General features: G+C 46.8%; 1 protein-coding gene across 14 annotated transcripts in view; it reads right to left on the bottom strand.

The window, feature by feature from the left end:
- Positions 1-22,291, bottom strand: part of RASSF2 (Ras association domain family member 2) — a 42,130-nt gene that overhangs the window by 5,706 nt on the left and 14,133 nt on the right. For 13 of the 14 annotated variants that reach the window (XM_027620908.2, XM_027620906.2, XM_027620898.2 and 10 more), the window contains 8 exons: positions 11,697-11,787; positions 9,499-9,574; positions 7,403-7,554; positions 5,018-5,106; positions 3,836-3,996; positions 2,900-3,001; positions 1,960-2,011; positions 1,363-1,484 (listed from right to left, as the gene is read on the bottom strand). In XM_027620908.2, coding sequence (XP_027476709.2) covers positions 1,363-1,484; positions 1,960-2,011; positions 2,900-3,001; positions 3,836-3,996; positions 5,018-5,106; positions 7,403-7,554; positions 9,499-9,574; positions 11,697-11,755 — 813 coding nt within the window. In that variant the 5' untranslated portion in view covers positions 11,756-11,787. The remainder of the gene's footprint in view (positions 1-1,362; positions 1,485-1,959; positions 2,012-2,899; positions 3,002-3,835; positions 3,997-5,017; positions 5,107-7,402; positions 7,555-9,498; positions 9,575-11,696; positions 11,788-22,291) is intronic. The other variant, XM_027620910.2, reaches the window with a different exon arrangement.

The following is a 22,291-nucleotide window of genomic DNA, read 5'->3' as shown; positions in this document are numbered from 1 at the left end:
CAGGATTTCTTTAAAAGCAATAGCCAAGCCTCATTCTTCTCGAGGCTGCCATAGAGTTTGTGGTGAAGATCACTCCCTATCCGTGACACATATCTCAGAACTTCTCATCTCTCGTCCCATGTATCCAGTGCACAACAAGGTGATTATCAAACATGGAAAAGCACTCTCTCGGTGCAGTGATGCAGAGAACACCTGAACCCACAATATTCAATAAACCTCTCTGTTCTCCCCTAAGCAGACTTAGGGAACCATGGCTCAGGACGATGACTTGCATCTGGAGTCTCAAGCGGGCATCCAAATGAGAACTTGCTCCGGAGAGGCTGTGTGGGGTGAGGGTGGTGGCCCCCAGGTGAACTGAAGTTCAACAGCCGTCCCCCCTCCTCCACAAGAATCCCCACCCTACTCAATCAACTCTTTTCCATGGGAAAAGCCTATTAATATCGAGCTGCTATTATATTTATGACTTGCTTTGGTCAATGGAATGTGTGTGGACACGATATAAGGTACATTTGAGTGCAGGCTTCCGATGAGCTTACGAGGTTTGGCCTAGCATCTTGCACTCCCGGGATCTGCCATGGGACGTGTACCCCAGGGAGCCACTACCCCTCACGCCTGGGTCTCTGTATGAGACATGCAGTGCACACCTGCACTCAACCCCCAACCTGGAGCAGAGCTGTGACTACCAGCCTGCAGCCTCCTGAGCAAGTGAACGTTTGCTGTTGCAAGCAGCTAGGATTTGGAGATGTTTGTTACTGTAAGCAAAAGCTGACTAACATGTAAGATAAGGTAAAATCACTGCAAACAGCTTGAAGTTGCTAAGAGAGGTCTGCAGAAACTTCTCAGCCCATACAGTACCCTAGAAAGGCTGAAGACATTTACTCTATGTAAACCACTTTGTGCCTGAGCATTCCCCCCAACAAATCCCCCAGGGGGTACCCTCTGCCTAGCCTCTGTGCTCATTCTCCCTGCCTCATGACCATTCCTGCTTCAAGAAAACCTGGTATTTAAAAAAAAAAAAATTAAGAAAAACATTAAAAAAATTTTTTAAATCTTTTATTAAAAATAAAATAAATAAAATTTTAAAATAAAATAAATTTTAAAATAAAAAATAAATCCAATTATTAAAATAAAATAAAATATTTAAATTTCAAATTTTAAAAAATTTGAAATTAAAAAAATAATAATAAATAAAATTTTAATTTAATTTAATTTAAAAAAGAAGAAGAAAACCTGGTATTGAGGAATGGCAGCAAAACGGGACATGGTCCTCGGCCAGAAAGTCAAGCTATACCCCAGTTGCTGGTAACCCAACCAAATCTCCACCCTCCTGAGGAGAGACCGCCCTACTGAAAGGGGACTCACATCATAGGTGACTTCCTCCACCTGGTCCTTCTCCATAAGAAACACTTTGGAGACTTGCTCACACGGTCCCTGGAGGATTCGGGCAACCAGAGGGTAATCGGTGTTCTTTAGCTTCTGTTTCTCTGGAACAACACCCAACAAGGAACAGCCCTGAGTTTGGCCCTGAGGCCTTTCTCACCATAAGTAGTGGCCAACTCGGGGGCCCAAATGGCCCGGGCACCTTAGAAGATGCAACCAGGTAAGTCAGGAGACTGAATTGTGAATGAACAATTCTGGTTCAAAGCAACCATTCCCTCCCCGCTCTCCCTGACAAAACGACCATACTCCAAACCCTTTGGAAGATGCTGTGTTGGAGGAATTGGTTTTATCTACCTCTCGAGGAAATCCGGTTGCCTTTTAAATAAGCAGTTAGGTTCTAGACTACATATGGCATTTCCCAGTGGACTCAGCCAGTGACCCCACCAGCCTCGGAGGCGAACAACATTTGAAAGTTTCCAAAGGCCAAACAACAAGCAAATGAGGCAGAGGTCTTGTTTTTACACTTGCTGTTTTGAGTGAAGTAAACATTTTCAAGTACACTGTGTTTTTCAGACTTACCACCGCTGGTATGGACCACATACAAAGCAAACTCCTCTGCGGAATTCTCGATCTGAATCAGAAACAAGAGATGCTTGAAGAAAGCACATATTTACATATCCCAACTCTGAGCCATTCCTCCTTGAACGCTGCAAAGCTAGATGGATGTTCGGCGCTTCTGAGGGGGAGCTATTTCTCTCTAGCTCTCAGAGGGGATGAGGAGAGGGGGCAGGCAGGTAACTTTATCAGTTACAGTCCATAAGAAGGACTAACATTTCTTGCACCCTGACAAGCACCGTGCCACATACTCTGCACACGTTAACTTATCTCATACTCCCGTCAGCCCCTTAAGGGGGGGTCCTGTGAACCCTCATTTTACAGAAGACAAAGCAGAAGCACAGGGAGCTTAAGTCACTAGCTCGGCTCCTCCAATCAGCGGGTGATGGCTGGGGATTTGAACCCAGAGGCCACCAGCTGACACTGGCCCCAGTGAAAAATAGGGATCCATGTCTCCAAAAGATTTCTTATAGAGGGATTGTGGGAGACCTACAGAGTAACGGAACTTTAAGGACTCATGCCCTAGAACTTGCACGTGTATTGAAGCTCATTTTTCAGAGTAGGTTCCCCAAATGTGTTTCAGAAGTCAGTCTGTGCCTGGGGTCTGAGGTCTGTGCCTGGGGCCTGGGGTCTGGGGGCCGGAGCTCCTCAGAATTCAGCGGCACCAGAATCGCCTGCCAGTTGCTGAGCAGGTTCCCTGGCCTTCGGGCTTCAGATTCAGCAGGTCTGATTCAGGGCTGGGGCCTGGGAAGCTGCTTTGCGAACAAGCTCCCATGGGATGCTGATGCCACGGGGTTGGAAGACCCCGAGCCCCGGGGCCCAGCGCGCCTCCCCTCCCCCCGCTTACTGCACACCCTCCATGGTCCCCCTTCCCACTCCGGGACCAGTCCGCGTGGGAACTTGCCTTGAATTTGTTGAGCAGCAGCTTCAGGACCTGTGGGGTGGTCATGGTGCTGTTGATGCGGACGTTAGTGACCGAGCCATAGGCCGGCGTGAACACCGATGTCTGTCAATAGAGGGGCCCGGCTCACGGTGGCCGTGGGGACAAGAACTGGGCCCTAAAACCCAGGTGTCCCCCAGCCCCGTGACCTGGGGTAAAGAGCACAGTGACAAGGGCACTCACCCCGTGCACCCTGAGCCCCGCCCCCCCGCAGCAGCCTGGCAGACGATGGCTTTGAGGTCAACACAGGCAGCCCTGGGCTGTGCCTAACTCGGGAGCTCGTCTCCCACCCACCGTCCCCACGGGAGGCTGGAGGGGTCTGAGCTGGGCAAGTGGCAGGGTGGGGGAGGGGGAGGGGCCCAGATAAGGAAGGCCCTCTCTCCAGAGAAAACGTGCACAAGGCCCCTTCCACTGTGACTTCAACGCAAGGTCTCTGACCCCTCTCCCGTGATGCACTTGCTTCTGGGGCTGGATTCGGACCAGGCAGCGGGAGGCAAGGAGGGTCAGCTAATGGGGAGGGGCAGGTAGTGCACGGATGCCCCCTGATTTGCATCCCGCAGCCCTGCTTCAGGGGGCAGCACTCAGCTCACAGGAAAGTGAGACCACGCAGCAGCCGCAGCAGCCGGTGTAGGAAGAGGGTGTCGTGTTGACTTCCCAGGGAAGGGGGCCGGCTCTGGTGTTCGTGGTGTCATCTCACCCACCCCCCCTAGGCGGGGCTCCTGATCCAGGGTCCCTCATCCCTCCCAGAGCCGGCAGAGCCTGCAGCCCACCCAGGACCCAAAGACAGAACGGCAAACACTTGGCTTCCCACTTGTCTGTAGCCTTGAGGCAGCCGCTGCCCAAGAAGAGGCCTTATTCACTCGGGACTAACCCCTGCCCCCTACCCCCCATCCTCTCTACCTTGTGGTTGTAGAAATGGCCATTGATGGAGAAGCGGTGGCGTCTGATTCGCCTCTGGTCACTGGGTGTCCTCACGTTGCCACGGCGACGCACCCCAACATCACTGCGTGTGCGCATCAGCTGTGGGGTGTCTTCCTGCAGGGGCTTGAGGCCCCTGGAGTCTAAGAGGGAAGGGAGAGATGAGCTCTGTCGGCCTGGCCCGGGGATGTGGCAGTTTGCACACAGTACCCTCTTTGTGGCCAAGGCTACGGTACCCACTGCCGCCTCCCCCGAAATACGTTTCATCCAAACAGTATTTCCTGCCGGGGGGAAAAACACATGGCATAATTTACTGAGAAGCAATACAGTGACAAGATTCCAGAGCAGAGACTTGAGAGCCAGATTCCCAGGGCCAAATCCCAGCCCCACCATTGCTATGTTTCACTAACCCCTCCATGCCTCAGTTCCCTCATCTATAAAATGGGCATAATAATAGCACCCACATCACAGGACTGTTGTGAGGGTTTACTGAATTAATTCACGCAAAGCATTTAGAAGAGTGCTTGGCACAGCAGAAGCGTGACATAAGGACTTGCAAGATACTGCCATCTGACAGTATCTATCAAAATTACAAACGCACATAGCCTCAGACCCAGAAATTCCACTTAAAAAAATCCTACAGACACTGACAAATGTGTGAAATGGCACGTGTCCAGGGCCACTAACTGCTGTTTGTCACAGCAAAAGACTGGAATGACTTCAATGTCCATCAGTGAGGAGTGATTCAGCTATCATTTCTCCACCCAGTGGAATACAGCAAAGCCAGATAAGAATGCCGAAGTTCTTTACGGATTTGTGTGGGACAGTCCTCAAAACAAACTAATAGAAACAGGGATATACAAAATGTTACCACTTATGTAAAAAGGGGAAGAAAAGAAATGACCTCCAACCATAAAGGTATGTTGCTGTGTATTTGCTTGTATCTGTCTAGAAGACCTCAGAAAGAATGCCTTCGAGTATTTTCTAGGGAGGGAACCCCTATGGTGGGTAGACGAAATGGGGAACTTCTGATAGTCTCCTTTGAATACTCCTCGAATCTTGAACCACATGAATTTTATTTATTCAATTTACAGCATCTAGATCACATCAGTCTTCACATAGGTGAGTCCAAAGCGGGACACTTCCCACCACACATGTGTGTACCTGTGGGGCTCGGTGTCTGCTCATTCTCGGGCGGGGTGTCCACTTCTGAGATCTGAATGTTGGGCATGGTGAGGGGCTTCAGGATGGTGCTGGGGAGATAGAACACAAAAGGGAGACTGGTTCAGCCTCTGCAGGGGGACCCTCCCTCTCCTGCAAGAGGAGCACCTGGCCTGTGCTAGGCTGGGGACAAGCACACCCCCATGGAGGCGGCCCGTGCGGAGTGTCCCGTGAGGCTGGCCCCGCTCCAGGGCTGAGCACAGGGTGGGGAGGGGGTATTCTGGAGGAGAAGATGCTCTTTCCCAGCATCTGCAGGAACACAAGCACCCACTTCATCAAGCCCGGGATGGAGAACACCAAAGGACAAAATCTGGGCGTTGTGTGCACTGAGTTTCTGAGCATGTACAGGTTCAAATAGCTCTCACAATGGACATTTGTTTCTCCAGACAAGATTCCAGTTCAGATCCTTTCCTGTTGGAGGAGTAACTCAGAAATTGCTTCTGGCATCTAAAGGAATGGAAGTCATAGGTCAGAGCAGCGTTGGAAGGACCACTGATGATAGTGTTCTTGGGGTTGCTGGACAGGACGCTCAGCCAAGCTGGACCCCACGCAGCCAGTCTGAGCAGAGTCCCGAATAACTGGCCAAAGACTCCCTTATAAACCCAAAAGGATAATGACAGCAGCTCAGAGATGCACACCCAAAATCAACAGGAGATTTGACCAGAAAGAAAAATCATATTTAACCAGTTAGGACCATCCCATAGTGAGAAGAGCGTGGGCTCCCTGGGACCCAGTAGAGATGGGACTTACAGTCCAGAGATGGCAGTTTTAAGGGAAGACAATAAAAGCTGAAAATCTGAAAGAACGTCCCACTGTGGTCTAACTCTGGACTTCTGACCCCAGCCTCGAACTGGTCAGAGCTGCTCAGGAGTGGTGAGTGCCTGGCGCTCCCAGCGACCACAGCCCACTCCCTCACCGAAGCAGAAACTGGTCTCAGCCAACTTCTTACCCCAGTGGCCCAGGTATTCACTTTATTCTAGCCAGCACTGGGGATAACCTTAGTTACCGTTCCTGACAACCCTCTCAAGAGCCCTGGCAGGTTTCAAGAACCAACCAAGACCGGCTTGATGTTGGGAATGGAGGTGAAACGAGCGAGCCGAGTGAAGGACCCTTTAGCAGGCTCAGCCAAAAATCACGCCGTCGGATGGCATTCTAAAAATTCTCTCACGTAGGGGACGGAATGGAGCAGAATCAGGCGTCGTCGGGATGCGGCTGGGGAAAGGGTTTGGCCCACAGGAAATCCAAGATGTCCAAAGGGCTGAAATAGAGCATGAAACCAGCCAAGGAGATGAAGCCAGAGAACCTTGACCAGACATCCCAGCGTCTCATGGGATGGGCAAGGACTTCCCTCCTAAAATTCCCCGGGAAAGAAAGCAGATCAGCGTTTGGCCACAATGTAGGTGTCTCTCAACTTTAGAGAGAGATGGATTTGGCTGCGGAGTTTTAACAGAACGTCCAGTGTGTCCAACGGAAAGGGCTTGGTTCTGGCTGAAAGCAGAAAACACATCACTGTGGTTTCGGCTGAGACGTCAGCACACGCTACCCACACTCTGGCCTTGCAGCACCCACAAGTTTTGAGACGGAACACGGCTGGTCAGTCACTTGATACCAAGAACCAGAGTCCCGGAAGGAAGTCCCAGCAGAGGGCGGGCATGTCTACAAGCACTTGGCTACTCAGCTGGTAGCAGAGGGAGGCGGACAAATAGGCATGGGCTTCGCAGACCTTCCAGTGGGACCCCGGAGGAAGGAGCCTCCCAGACTGCTGACTGTCACACGGTCACCCAGCTCCGGGTGTGGCCTGAAGGAAGCAGCCCCCTAGCTGACCTCGTGGGAGTGGCTTGGACACAGCCTGATGTTCCTTTCCTTCTTCCAGGTTCCCCCAAGTCATGGAGAGCTTTGGAGAGAAGGTTTGAGCCCTTGGTGTCTCCAGAGCAGGGTCATTCTATGAGGAGTGGACCCCATGGGGAAGTGCTGGGGCACCAGGCGTCGCATCAGAAATCTGCAGGCTAGGCCCAGCTCGTCACAAGCGATACCCCTCAGAGACTCAGGAATTCTCCATGAGGGAGGACACACGGCAACCAGACTTTGGCGTTTCTCCCCTCTGACTCTCACCCAGTGATGTGGTGACAGGCACGGTGACCCCATCACACCAACATCTGCTCCTTCCTCCTCCCCCTGAGCCCAGAACAGGGGCGCAGTGCAGGTGGGGAGAATGGGAGCTGGAGTCAAGGCTTGCTGGAAGAAGGTGGCATTTATCTGCTCAAGAGCGCTTAAGAACAGAACCCCCAGACACTCCCGGTCACCACATTCCCATCTCTCCTCACTCACCCCTGAGCCCCCAAGTTACAGCCAGAGTGCCAGGAAGAGGAGGATGGCGGAGGGCGGATGCGCTCGTTGTCATCCTGCATCTGCAGACGGATGGGCCGGCGCAGCCCCCAGGAGATGTTCAGCAGCCCCTCCACGATGAACTCATCTTCCTCCTGCCCACAAAGCAATTGGCACGGTGAGCCAGACCAGAAAACCCCGCAGAGGCCAGCAACACTCCGGGGGACGACGGACAGCGCCCTCGATGGGCCCTGGCTGGGCGCACCCAAGTTACACCTGCACCCCAGCCTCGAGACACACCCCACCACAAGCTACGCCCTGAAGACGACCTCACAGGTCAACCCAAAAGTTGCCTCAAAACTCAAGTACATGTGTGTAAATGATAAAAATGGGTTTTTTTTTTTTATACTTTAAAGAAAGAAGAAGACATCTCTTAGAGTAACTGAGACGAGCCTTACTAACAGAAGCCAGAGCTAGATTCTTGAATTAGCTACTTTCCCCTCCCCTACCACAGAAAGTCTTTAGCTATAACATATGTTTAGCAACCTGACCTGCTGGTTGAAGGAGATTTAAAGTAACATTTCCCCAAGTTTATTCTACCGAATACTAGCGCCTCTCGCAGGTCAACCGGTTACCTTAAAAAGGGTGTCGGGATATCATGAGTTGGGAGATGATATGTCAATCAGACTTCTTACCAGCAGAACTTCCCAGAGCTTTTAATTAGCTAATGTGCTACATTGCAGCTCTCCAAGAGGTGAATTAATCCTCCGATAATTCCAAATTTATACTCAAGGGTTGTTGACTGCTAACAAGTTAAACATCAGACCCTTCTAAGGACTTTGGCGTGTTTTGTCTCAAAGAACTGAGTCTCATTTATTATGAGTCTCTATTTAATCATAGAGCACTCTGAGAATTTATTCTCTAAGACGCACCGCAGAAAACCTGTCCAAGGACCAAAATCTTGCGAATGGCCCAGCCACTCACTAGAAGCTTTAAGGACAATGCCTAAAAGGGTCAGGCCTTCTTTCTCAAGTCTCAGAAAACCCCACAGCTGTCAGACCTGGGCCACGGCCATGTCTTCAGGATGAGCCACATGGATGAGGAGGACACCCATCCAATGAACAACTGACCCGGATCCCAGGATCATCGCCAGAGAGGAGAGAACAGAAGAAGCAAGAGAGGAGTAGAACAGCTTTCAGGCAGGTGGGGGTCTTGGGGGGAAAGGCTTTATGTAAGAATAGGCTGTACAGAGGGCCTTCTAGCTACCGTTATATTGCATGATTTTAGGACAGGATTTAACCCAAAGTAGGACTTTGCCTACATGGACTGGTTTGAGGGACACAGAAAAAGCCACTGCATCTCACATACTCTCCCCAACCAGCCTGCCTTTGTAGCTGAAATTCTACCATCTGATATCTGTTTCTATGGATTGAATTGCCATGGCTTGATAACCTGAAAATGTGTTTAGAAGGGTATTACACATATCTTATCAGTCTAGAACACTTGAGTATAAATTACTCTACCTGGCTCTTACAAAACTCACCATCTACCTGATAACAGGCTTTACGGAAATGGATACGGGTTGAGTAAGCTAAGATTCGGGCTGGGGGAAGCCGGGTGGAGAGCAAAGCGCGTCCCAAGAAGGCACCCTAGGAAGACCACTGCAGTTGTGGGGAAGGGCCAAGCATTTCCAGGCAGAGCTGATGCGGCTTGCCCAGTTGCTGCAGCAATCAGATGTGGGCCCAGATGTGTAAACACAGAAGACTGAGGAAGTTTCCTGAATTGCCCGAGAAGCAGCAGCCTGCTTGAGCACCATGGGAAAGGGTCAGTTCATGAACGTCCCCCTTTAGAGGACCCCCTCCGAAACAGATGCTAGCCCAGCCTCACATCCATCCCCAGGAATGTCTCTGGAACAGAAAAGCTCATCCTCTTTAGAACAAAATGAGCCTGGGTTCTCCTTCTAAAGAACTCCAGAGACTCCCGCTAACATCCTAAATGAGAGGCCACTCCCAGGGGGCAGGACAGGCAGGGACCTTGAGACCCTGGAGACATGGAGGCAGACTGGGCCGGCCCACGGCCCTTCCCCAGGGACTCCTTACCTCTCGGTGTCGGAGCTGCAAATTCTGGCCTTCGTAGTACAAATTGTAGGTCTTCAGATGCAGGAGAAGTTCATTCCTTAGGGCAAAATACAAAAGGTGTGACATTCTCAGCTGAAGCCACTTGTAATGCACCTGTTCCCTCTTTTCTCACCTCTAACCCGGCCTTCAGCCACCTAAGTCTGCGTGTCTGTCCACTGTCTTTTCTCCCTCACCTCTGCTATGAGTTAGAACAGGACAATCGCTACAGGCTTTCATGAGACTCAGAAACTTCTAGGCTTTTCAGAAAGTCAAAAGGGACAGGTCTGGACCCACTGACTTATAAGTGATAGACATGACCTTATGGTGTGTTTAAAAACTTACAAACTCCCATCAACAGTGGAGAGGATGAATAAAGGGAGCTGTGGTCATACAGTGGAGTATTACGTAGCAACAAGAACATGAATGAGCCACACACAACATGGATGAATCTCACAGACATTGTGTTGAGTAGAAGAAGCCTGACACCAAAGGCCACGTATTGTATGATTCCATTTATATAAAGTTCAAAATGGATGTTGGAATTCACGATAGCATTCACCTTGGGGAGCAGTGACCACAAGGGGGCAGGAGGGGATTCTGGGCCCTAGCAATATTCTTTTCTACAAGCTTTTATCTCTTTTTATTCTATTTTAAGTGCTTTCAGTTTATTTAAAACAAATTTGGGGGGCGCCTGGCTGGCTCAGTGGGAGGGGCGTGTGACTCTTGATCTCAAGGGTCGTGAGTTCAAGCCCCATGTTGGGTGTAGAGATTACTTAAATAAATAAACTTTAAAAAATGTTTTTAACTTGCAAATCTCCCTCTGAAACCCTATATCAGGCCTCCTTAGCTGTTAATACCTGGTTTCCAGGTGGTCCCCTGGAAACACAGCTCTACTGAACAAGAGGGAGCGAGGACTTCCCACCTTTGTGATCTGGATGAGCCCTGAGCCAACCTGAGAACAATCTACCCAGGTTTTATCTGAAAGTGCCCACTAGTGCCTGAGGCCGGGAAAGGAGGGGCTTGAAGACATTGCCGTATACTTTTGCCTGTACTCAGGCAAGAGGCTGTGGAGTTTGGTCTCTCTGAATTCAGCCATTCAATGGAGCGATTTGGGGGCCACACCAGAGGTCAAAGCTGGCTTGAAAGTCGAAGAAGCTCTTGACAAGTTAAACCTAGAAAAATCAGAGTCATTCTATGCAAGCCTAAATGAATTAGTGAAAAATGTGACTCCAAATAACCTAACACAAAAAGCTGCTGGGTACTTTCTTTTGAACACAGAGATCTAAAATTACTGGCCAGTCGAGGTCCCTGGAGAAATCCCTCAATGAATCGATAAGAATGATCCATAGTTCACACAACTGTGTTTCTGTATGTGGCCAAATATGTGTAAAGGAATGAAAACAATCTGGTCTCGGATAAGTTAAGCATTTAGTTCAGATAGAGAGCATTCAGTATGAACAAATCCCTGTGCTGGATATAAAAAGATATCCTCAAACTTATCATTTGAAAAGTCCATTTTGGCTCACATTAGCAAAAAATCCGAGCTCAAGAGATTTTAGTGCAGGGCGCCTGGGTGGCTCAGTTGGTTGAGCGACTGCCTTCGGCTCAGGTCATGGTCCTGGGGTCCTGGGATCGAGTTCCGCATCGGGTTCCCTGCTCGGCGGGGAGTCGGCTTCTCCCTCTGACCCTCCCCCCTCTCATGCTCTCTCTCTCTCTCTCTCTCATTCTCTCTCTCAAATAAATAAATAAATAAAATCTTTAAAAAAAGAGAGAGAGAGATTTTAGTGCATATAAAGCAATGAATCCGTCTCTTTCTGTTCAGGGGGCACCTGTGCCTATTCTGGTCAGAACCCCGGCAGCACAGGGACACCACCCAGCGGGGACTCCCTCAGGGGACACCACAGACAGCTCAGGGGGCAGCCACCATTAATTCCTCCTTCTAGGACACCATCTCTCTTGAACCCCCAAAGGTGCTGTGTCTTGAAGGTCCCCTTTACTTCGCTGTCTGTGGCCAGGCTCTGGGGCCATGTTTTTATCTAGAGCTGTGCTCTCACTCGTTCACACTCAGCTGCTTCCCTTCTTCCCACACACAGGAGTCCCTGCCACCCATGGACAGAAGGGGTTTCCATCCACGTGGGACTGGTCACTGGGGACACAACACTAAAAGCCAAAAATCTTACTTGGAGATGTATTTATCTTGTCCACACGGGACTAGAGAGGTTTGGTGACTGTAGTCCATTCTTCTGTTCTATTTTCATCAGAAGGGGAGACCTATATTTGAAAAAAGACACAGGCCAAGTCAAGTTGGGTCCTTAGGAACTCAGCAGAATTTGGGCCAGGGGAGGGGGCACATGGCTCTCTGTTCCCACCCCAGATCCACAGCGTGGGCCGCCCAACGCTGACCCAGGGCTAGTGAGATACCACACTGCTGACTGCTGCCTGTGCTTGTCACAGCCTCTGGGGAAAAAAACACCCAAAGGAGAGAGGACAACCCTTAGACGACCCCAGAACAAATGCTCCAGTCACTAAGAATGTTGACACCCAAGGTGGTCCCAAGGGCGACCAACGTGTCTTCCCTGAAGAGATCTTCACAACACAGAATAGAGATGGGTCTGACAGGGAAGACTCAAGTTCCACTGAGGCACATTATAGATCGGCCAGCCACCTAAAAATGCCCAGAGCTGGGTGCAGTAAACCACAGCATACACATCTACAATCGCCATTAAAATATGATAACGTCAAAGGCAATTAATTACCTGGGGAAATGACCACACGTTGTGAAAACACAGGTTACAAAACCATGAGTTCAATTTTGTTTAAAATATAAGTAAGCATCAAATATGCATATGTATACATTTATATAAATGGATATATATATATTCAGATATTCAGATATATATGTCAGGGTTTCTCAGCCTCAGCACTATTGACATTTGGCTAAATCATTCTTTGTTGTGGGGACTGTCCTCTGCATTGGAGGATATTTAACAGCATCCCTGGCCTCTACCCACTGGATGCTGGCAGCACCAGCCAGTCATGACAATCAAAAATGTCTCTGGACATTACCTAGTGTCCCCTGGGAGCTAAACTGTCCCCAGTTAAGAATCCCTGGCATATGTATATCTGTATATAAATGAATGAAGGATTGGCTCTCTCTGGGGAATGGCATTACCCCAAATTTTTTTCAAACATTTTATTATGAGAATTTTCAAACATAAAGATGAGGAATAAGACAATGAACAGCCAGGGATGCATGGTTATTCTACCCCTAACATTTACTGGGGCACCTGGGTGGCTCAGTCAGTTAAGCGTCTGCCTTCAGCTCAGATCATGATCCCAGGGTCCTGGGATGGAACCCCGTGTAGGTCTCCCTGCTCAGCGGGGAGCCTGCTTCTCCCTCTGCCTCTGTCCCTCCTTACCACTGGTGTTCTCTCTCCCACGCTCTTCTCTCTCCCACGCTCTTCTCTCTCTCTCAAATAAATAAATCTTAAAAAAAAACATTAACTATCTTTCTTTATCACACATCCGTCCAGCTATACATTCCTTTATCTATTCAATAATCCATCTTATTTTTGATGCATTTCAAAGTAAATTACACACAAAACAAGTTTCATAATTTAAGAAGATTGAAATCATACCAAGTGTCTTCTCCAACCACAATGGTATGAAACTAGAAATCAACAGTAGGAGGAAAACTGGAAAAATCCACGACTATGTGGAAATTGAACAACACACTCCTGAACAACCCATGGGTCAAAGAGGAACTCAAAATGGAAGTCAAAAATATCTGGAAACAAACAAAAACGGAAATACAACATACCAAAAGTTATGGGACACAACAAAAGCAGTTCTAAGAGGGAACTTTATAGCAATGAACACCTACATTAAGAAAAAAGAAAGATCCCAAATAAACAACCTCGAGGAACTAGAAAAAGAATAAACTAAACCCAAAATTAGAAGAAGGAAGGAAATAACAAAGATCAGAGCAGAAATAAACGAGAGACCAGAAAACAATAGAAAAGATAAATGAAACTAAGCTGGTTCTTAGAAAAGATAAACAAAATTGACAAACCTTTAGCTAGACTAAGAGAAAAAACTCAAATAAACAAAATTAGACATGAAAAGGAGACATTACAACTGACACCAGAGAAATACAAATGATCTTAAGAGGCTACTGTGAACAATTATATGCCAATAAATTGGATAACCTAGAAGAAATGGATAAATTCTTAGAAACATAACCTACCAAGACTGAATCATGAAGAAAAAGAAAATCTGAATAGACCAATAATGAGTAAGATTGAATTAGTAATCAAAAACTTCTCAGGTTTTGAAAAGAAAAGCAAAGCCCAGGACCAGATGGTTTCACTGGTGAATTCTACCAAATATTTAAAGAAGAATCAATACCCAATCCTTCTCAAACTCTTCCAAAGAACTGAAGAAGAGGGAACACTCCCAAACTCATTTTATGAGGCCAGTGTTACCCTGATACTCTTATAGCCAGGTAAACATACTACCAAACAAGAAAACTACAGGTTGATATGCCTGATGAGTGTAAATGTAAAAATTCTCAAGAAAATACTAGCAAACCAAATTCAACAGTACATGAAAAAGATCATACAACATGATCAAGTTGGATTTATCCCTGGGATACAAGAATGGTTCCACACATGCAAATCACATATGATCACCTCGACAGATGCAGAAAAAGCATTTGACAAAATTCAACATCCTTTCATGACAAAAACTCCAACCAATTAGGTATAGAAGGAATATACCCCAACATAATAGAAGCCAGATACGACAAGCCCACAGCTAGCATCATACTCAACGGTGAAAAACTGAAAGTTTTTCTTCTGTGACCAGGAGCAAGACAAGGGTGCCCACTCTCACCACTCCTATTCAACACAGTACTGAAAATCCTTGCCACAGCAATCAGGCAATAAAAATAAATAAAAGACATTCAAATAAAAAAGGAAGAAGTAAAATTGTCTCTGTTTGCAATAATATGAGCTTATATATAGAATATCCTAAGGACTCCGTGGGGCACCTGGGTGGCTCAGTCAGTTAAGCATCGACTATTGATTTGGCTCAGGTCATGATGTCAGGGTCATGAGATGGAGCCCCGCGTCAGGCTCCATACTCAGTGGGGAGTCTGCTTCCCTCCCTCTCCCTCTGTCTTTCCCCCAACTCAGGCATGCTCTCTCTCTCTCTCTCTCAAATAAATAAATAAATCTTAAAAAAAAGTCCTAAGGACTCAACCAAAAAACGGTTAGACTTAATCAATGAATTCAGTAAAGGTGCGGCATACAAAATCAGCATTCAAAAATCAGTTGTGTTTCTATACACTAACAGCAAACTATCTGAAAAAGAGATAATCCCATTTACAGTAGCATCAAAAAAATAAAATACTTAGGAATAAATTAACCATGTGTGATAGATCTGTACACTGAAAGTTAAATGACACTGATGAAAGAAATAGAAAAAAACAAACAAACAAATGGAAAGATATCCCATGTTCACAGATCAGAAGAATATTGTTAAGATGTCCATACTACCCAAAGCCACCTCTTGCTCAACATAATCACTATGAGAATTCCAATGGCATTTTTCACAGAAACAGAAAAAATGATCCTGAAATTTATATGGAACAACAAAAGAACTCAAACAGCCAAAGCAATCCTGAGAAAGAGCAAAGCTGGAGGCATCACACTTCATGATTTCAAAATGTATTACAAAAACTATAGCAACCAAAACAGCATGATGCTGGCACATAGACCAATGGGACAGAATTAAAAGCCCAGAAATAAACCCATGCACATAAAATTAATATTTGACAAGGGAGCCAAGAATATGCAATGAGGGAAGAACCGTCTCTACAATGAATGTTGGAAAAATTGGAAACTCAAATGCAAAAGAATGACATTGGACCCCTATCTTACACCAAGCACAAAAATTAATTTGAGGGGCACCTGGCTGGCTCAGCTGGTACAACATGCAATTCGTGAGGTCATGAGTTCAAGCCCCATGTTGGGTGTGGAGACTACTTTAAAAAAATTAACTTGAAACGAATTAGACTTAAATATAAGACCTGAAACCATAAAACTCTAAGGAAGAAAACAGAAATAAAGTTCCTTGCCAAAGTTCCATGGCATTGGCCTTGGCAACAATTTTTTGACTATGACACCCAAATCATGAGCAACAAAAGTAGAAATAAATAAGTGGGACTACATAAAACTAAAAAGCTTCTGTGCAGCAAAGGAAACAATCAGGAAGATGGCAAGGTCACCTACAGAATGGGAAAAAAATATTTGCAAACCATATATTTGGTAAAGGGTTAATATCCAAATTATATAAGAACACAGAAAACTCAAGAGCAAAAGAAACCAAATAATCCAATTAATAAATGGGCAGGGGACCTGAATAGATATTTTCCCAAAGAAGACATACAAATGATCGACAGGCACATGAAAAGATGCTCAGTATCAGAATCATTAGGGAAACACAAGTCAAAACCACAATAAGATATCACCTCATTTTTGTTAGCATGGCTGGTATCAAAAAGACAAGAGATAATAAGTGTCAGTGGGGATGTGGGAAGATTGGACCCCTTGTGCACTGTTGGTGGGAATGTAAAATGGTGCAGCCACTGTGAACAACCATACAGCAGTTCCTCAAAGAGTTAAAAATAGAACAACCCGATGATCCAGCAATTCCACTTCTGAGTATATACCTAAAAGAACTGAAAGCAGGATCTTGAAGAGATACTTATACACCCAGGTCCATAGCAGCATTAATCACAACAGCCAAAAAGGTGGAAGCCACTCAAGCATCCATCAACGGATGGATGGATGAACGATGCACGGTAGACACATACCATGGAATATTATGCAGCCTTAAAAAAGAAGGGGATTCTGACATGTGCGACAACATGGAAGAACTGTGAGGACATTCTGCCAAGTGAAATAAGCCAGCAATCAAAGGACAAATACTGTATGATTCCACTAATAGGAAGTCTCCAAAGTAGTCAACATCATAGAAACATAAGGTAGAAAGTTGGTTGCCAAGGCCGGGGAGGAGAGGGAATTAGTGTCTAACAAGCAGAGTTTTAGTTTGGCGACATGAAGCTTTGTGTGGATGGATGGTGGTGTTGCTAGGACAACGGTGTGAATGTCCGTAATGCCACAGAACTGTGCACTTAAAAATGATAACGTTGATACGTTTTATGTGTATTTCGCCATGATAGAAAAAAGAATGGAAGAGGGAGGCAGAAAAGCCAGCGTGATGGTGATACAATGTGAAAAGGACCCAAGCTGCTGTCACTGGCTTTGAAGCTGGAGGAAGAGGGGCACGATCCAAGGAACATGGCGGCCTCTAGAAGCTGAAAAGGACGAGCAAATGAATTTTTCCCTAGGTCCTCTACAACACAGCCCTGCTGACACCTTGATTTTTAGCCCAGTGAGACCCTGTAGGTACTGACCTAAAGAACCCTAAGACCATAAATTTGCGTTGTTTTAAGCTGCTAAATCTTGGCACTTTGTTAAAGCGGTTGCAGAAAACAAATACAAGAGGCCCCCTAAAAACAGGGGCATCAGTGTGGGGAAGGGAGTTGAAGGGCTGAATTTCATTCAGAAAATTCAATCTCCAACTGTGTACCCAAAAGTGGTACCCTAAGAACACAGTTGTTCTCTCTAAATTCTAAATGTTAACTTTTTGATTTTTCCTAAAAGGAAAAAAAGATTCATAAAAATTGGAGTCCAGGGGTGCCTGGGTGGCTCAGTGGGTTAACCATCCAACTCTTGATTGCAGCTCAGGTTTTTGTTTTTGTCTTTTCTTTAAGATTTACTTATTTATTTTACAGAGAGAGCTTGTGCAAGCAGGAAAGAAGGGCTAAGGGAGAGGGAGAGAAAGCCTCAAGCAGATTCCACGCTGAGCAGGGAGCCCAACAAAGGGCTCGATCCCAAAACCCTGAGATCACAACCTGAGCAGAAACCAAGAGTCAGACGCCTAACCTACTGCGCCACCCAGGGACCCCCTCAGCTCCGGTCTTGATCTCAAGGTCGTGAGTTCAAGCCCTGTGTTGAGCTCCACACTACTTTAAAAAAAAAAAAATCAGAATACATATGTACTGTAAAAATGAAGAAGAAAAAGAAAGAGAGAGAGAAAGAAAGAAGAAAGAAAAAGAAAGAGAAAGAAAAGAAAGAAAGAAAGAAAGAAAGAAAGAAAGAAAGAAAGAAAGAAAGAAAGAAAGAAAGAAAGAAAGAAAGAAAGAAAAGAAAGAAAGAGAAAGAAAGAAAGAAAGAGAAAAAGAATCAGACTGGTGAGAAAGTTTTTTTTAAGTGACAATTACCCATAACTAGTGAGTACCCTTCTTTCTTTTTTTAAGATTTTATTTATTTATTCAACAGAGAGAGACCCAGTGAGAGAGGGAACACAAGAAGGGGGAGTGGGAGAGGAAGAAGCTGATTCCCCGCTGAGCGGGGAGCCTGATGTGGGGTTCGATCCCAGGACCCTGGGATCATGACCTGACCAGAAGGCAGACGCTTAACGACTGAGCCACCCAGGCACCCCAAATACTCATTTTTTAAAAAAGTATCCTTTTTAAGAGGAAAACAGAGCAGGAGGCAAACCGTAAGAGACTTTTAACTAGCAAAGAAACTGAGGGTTGCTGGAGGGAAGGGGGTGGGGGATGGGGTAACTGGGTGATGGGCATTAAGGAGGGCACTTGCTGTGATGAGCACTGGGTATTTTTTTTTAAGATTTTATTTCTATATTTGACAGAGAGAGATACAGAGAGAGAGGGAACACAAGCAGGGGGAGAGGGAGAAGCAGACACAGTGAGAGAGGGAACACAAGCAGGGGGAGTGGGAGAGGGAGAAGCTGATTCCCCGCTGAGCGGGGAGCCTGATATGGGGCTCGATCCCAGGACCCTGAGATCATGACCTGAGTCGAAGGCAGACGCTTAAGGACTGAGCCACCCAGGCGCTCCTGAGCACTGGGTATTATATGCAACCGATGAATCACTGAGTTCTACCTCTAAAACTAGGAATACAGTATATGTTAATTAAATTGAATTTAAATTTTAAAAATGAAAAAAAAAGTCCCCTTCCTATGCAGGTTCAAGTGCACACATTTCACCAACATTTCTCGTGTGCCTGACGTGTGTGATCTGCGCTTACTGATGGTGATTCAACAGCAAAGGGAACAGGCACAGCCCTGCCCTCAGGATGCAGTAAGAGATGGACAGCAGGAGACTGTTCTAGCAAGGGAAGCAGATGCTACGGCAGCACACAGAAGGGCACCTAATCTGGACGTGGGTGGGGTCCCAGGGGCTTTCTGGAGGAAGCAACCTCTAGGCTGAGACCTCAGGGATGAGGTGAAGCTGGCAAAGTTGCAGGGCAGAGCGGTCCAGACGGAAGCCGGACGCACCCAGAGCCGTGCAAGATGGGGTGGGGGAGCGTCTGGGACCTTGACCACGTCAAGGAGTTCGAGGTGCCACGGGAGGCGTGTAGGCTGAATAATGGCCCCAAAGATACCCAGGTCCTAATCCCGGGAGCCTGTGAAAGTTACCTTGTACGGTACAGGTACCCCGCCCCCCCCCCCCCCCGTGTGATTAAATTAAGGTTCTTGGAATGGGGAGATCTTCCTAGGGTTACCTGGGCGGGCCCTAAATGTAGTTCCAAGTGTCCTTATAAGAGAGGCAGAGGGAGCTTCTGGAACATCAACCCCAGCAGAGAGAGAGAGACACGGGAATGTACTAAACTGGATGAGGATAGAGAAAGGAGCCATGAGCTGAGGCCCAAGGCTCGCTGAGTGAGAAAAGGCAAGCGAGTGATTCCACACACACACCGCCCCCCCCCACCCCCAGAGCCCTCCTGACACCTGGGTTGGGGCCCAATGAAACCGATTTCAGACCTCTGGCCTCCAGAATGTGAGGGAGTAAATTTGTTGTTTTCAACCACCCCCTCTATGATCGAGTTTACTGCAGCCCTCGGGAAACCAGGGGAGGGTGTGATCTGACTTGAACTTCTGAACGGCTGCCCCACCCCGCCTACTTTGAGGAAGGATGGTGGCAGACAGCAGAGGCAGGGGTCCCCTGGAGGGGCCTGATCCAGGGACGGGGGCGATGGGGGCAGAGTCACAGCGTCTCTGGGGGTTTAAAGAGGTAGAGGGAAAAGTCGTGATACACCAGTAAAAAGGTTTGGAAAAGAGCCCGCTGCCAGAGTCACCGTGGGGTTAAAGGCAGAGTCCAGGATGATGCAGGAGCTGGGGGTGGTGCCACATTCGCACGTGCCAAGCTGAGGAACATGGGCGGACTTTGAGACATGCCCACGGAACCCTCTGGTGCAGCCAGGTCTGCGGCCGGGAAGGTGAGCGCACGGAGCTCCCAGAGAGGGAGGTCTAGAACGCACGGAGGGCTCGGGGGCAGGGCTCGGGGGCAGGGCTCCGATGCACCCAGTAAGGCAGTGAGGGGCAGAGGAAAAGGAGTCCCTCGAAGAGGAGGAGGGAGACATGTTACCCCGGCAGCCAAGAGAATAAGGTACCTTGAAAAGGAGGCTGGTCAGCAGAGCCAGAAGCTGGTGGTAGGAGCCCAAGGAAGAAAACCCAGAGCAGCCTCTGAGCAGTCATGCGGGACCTCAGCCAGAACCCATTCCGCAGCCTGGCTGGTGCTGAAGTCAGATTAGCGGTGCCTAGCCATCCACAGACCTTCTCACCCTGAACATTCAGGACTTCCTCCAACCAAGGAAATGTTCTATTCTTTCTTGGATTCTCTTCTCTTCCTTCCATTCTTGGTTCTTCTTCGGCAATGTCTCTACCCCCTCTCTCGAACACTGTCCATCCGTCTATCCATCCATCCAATCATCCATCCATCCATCCATCCATCCATCCATCCATCCATCCATCCCTGCCCCCATTCCCCAAGTACCATATCATTTTTTACTCATAACCTTCCATCTCCTTCTTTTCCTTAGAATTCTGCAGCTAATCTTCTAACTCATGGATTGGATTTTCTGCAGGACTCTCTCTTTTGTTCACTGCCTCCATAAGCTATAATTTAGTAATTTTGTTTTGCATCTGAAAGCAGTCTGTCCTGTTCTTAAGACAATTCCCTTTGGATAGCACACCTTCTCAAATCTACTGAGCACACCAATTAGGGAATTTAAGTCTTCTCTACAGTTATTAAAACCATTTGGTACTTGAGAAAAAATAGGCAGGCAGATCAATGAAACAATAAGCGTACAGAAATAGACCCAAATATATTTGGGAATATAGAATGTGGGGTGCATTTCTAAATAGCCAGGGAAAGTTGGATTAATTTTTTAAATGTCGTTGGAGAATTGACTGGCCTTTGGAAAGGGGAGGTCGGGGAAGCTAAATCCCTACCCTACTCCTTGCACCAAAAGAAATCATAGATGAATAAAAAGTTTAAACATTAAAACATAAAATGCTGGAAGGAAACATAGGATATATATCAACCTGAAGTGGGAAAAACTTTCCTATGAAAGATTCCAAATCCAGAAGGTATAATTGAAGAAAAGAAAAAGAAATGGAACCAATCTGTGACAAATTGAGAGAAAACATTTACAATACAATATGACAAAGGGCTAATGTCATTAATCTGTAAAATTAATAAATCCACAAGAAAAAGATTCTACACCCAATAGAAAATTGGGCAAAGAACACAGTTAATTCACAGAAAAAGAAATACAAATAGTTAATAGATTTATGAACAGATGTTCAACCTCCCTAATCACTATTTCCTTACTTGCCAGATTGGTAATAAATCAAGTTGTCCAATGGCCCAAATGTGGGGATTCTCCAAGGTTCCATCACTACCTGTTGGGTGATCTTAGCAAGGCCATCACTATGTATCAGACCTACAGGCTCGTGTTGCCTGGTCTTTGTCTCCAACCTGAATGTCTCCCCACCTTTTTTCTTACTTTTACAAATCTTGAGTTAGGCGTGTTAGGAAAACATTTAATAGCCTACCACGTTGTTGAATTAAACGTACAGGTCACTGATTCTAGGACCCAATCCCTTCTTTGTCTCAAGGACAACATCTGCATCTCTCTTCAGAAACTTTCCAACCATCACCACAAATCACTGGCTACCTCCAACCAGCTGGGGGTTTGCGGGGGGCGGAGTTGGGGGGTTCAGCTAAATTAACATTCACTTTAAGGCAAACACAGCAGCAAAACTAACAAAAGGCTGGAAATTTAGAGTTCAGTCTGATATTCCTTAAACAGAGTATTGTTCCTCACACAAGGAAGGGTCAGAGGAAGATGGTTGATGGGGCTGGAATGTGGATTCAATGGGACACCTCCCCCAAGGATGCCTGCCAACATCTACAGCCTTGGAGAGAGGGATTTGTTCAGCTGGCTCATTGCAACTCTTCAGCCTTCTCTGTTATTATCAAGAATTTATGGGGCACTCCGGTACTCCAAAATGCCTTGTAAGAATCATTTACAAGCAACACTTCCACGATGCCTTGAGAACACCGAAGTGGCAAGTGGCCGTCACCATCTCTTTGAGGAAGAGAGAGCGCGATGGGGAGGAAGACCGGGGCTTCCCATGTGGGTCGGCATCTCAGACACAGAACTGAAACAGCTCACAGCTGCCCACACAGAAGAAGAAGGGGAAAGAAAGGATGCAAATGAAAGGACGACTTTGATGTGACATAAATTTTATAGAAAAATAACTTTATAAAGAAGTATTCATAAAAAAAATAATTAACGTGGAGCTGCTCTTTGGAAGTTTAAATCATATTTATTTT

This window comes from Zalophus californianus, chromosome 8, assembly GCF_009762305.2.
Source record: "Zalophus californianus isolate mZalCal1 chromosome 8, mZalCal1.pri.v2, whole genome shotgun sequence".
Lineage (NCBI taxonomy): Eukaryota > Metazoa > Chordata > Mammalia > Carnivora > Otariidae > Zalophus > Zalophus californianus.
Note: the sequence above shows the minus strand (reverse complement) of the source record. Positions and strands in the feature narration are given on the sequence as shown.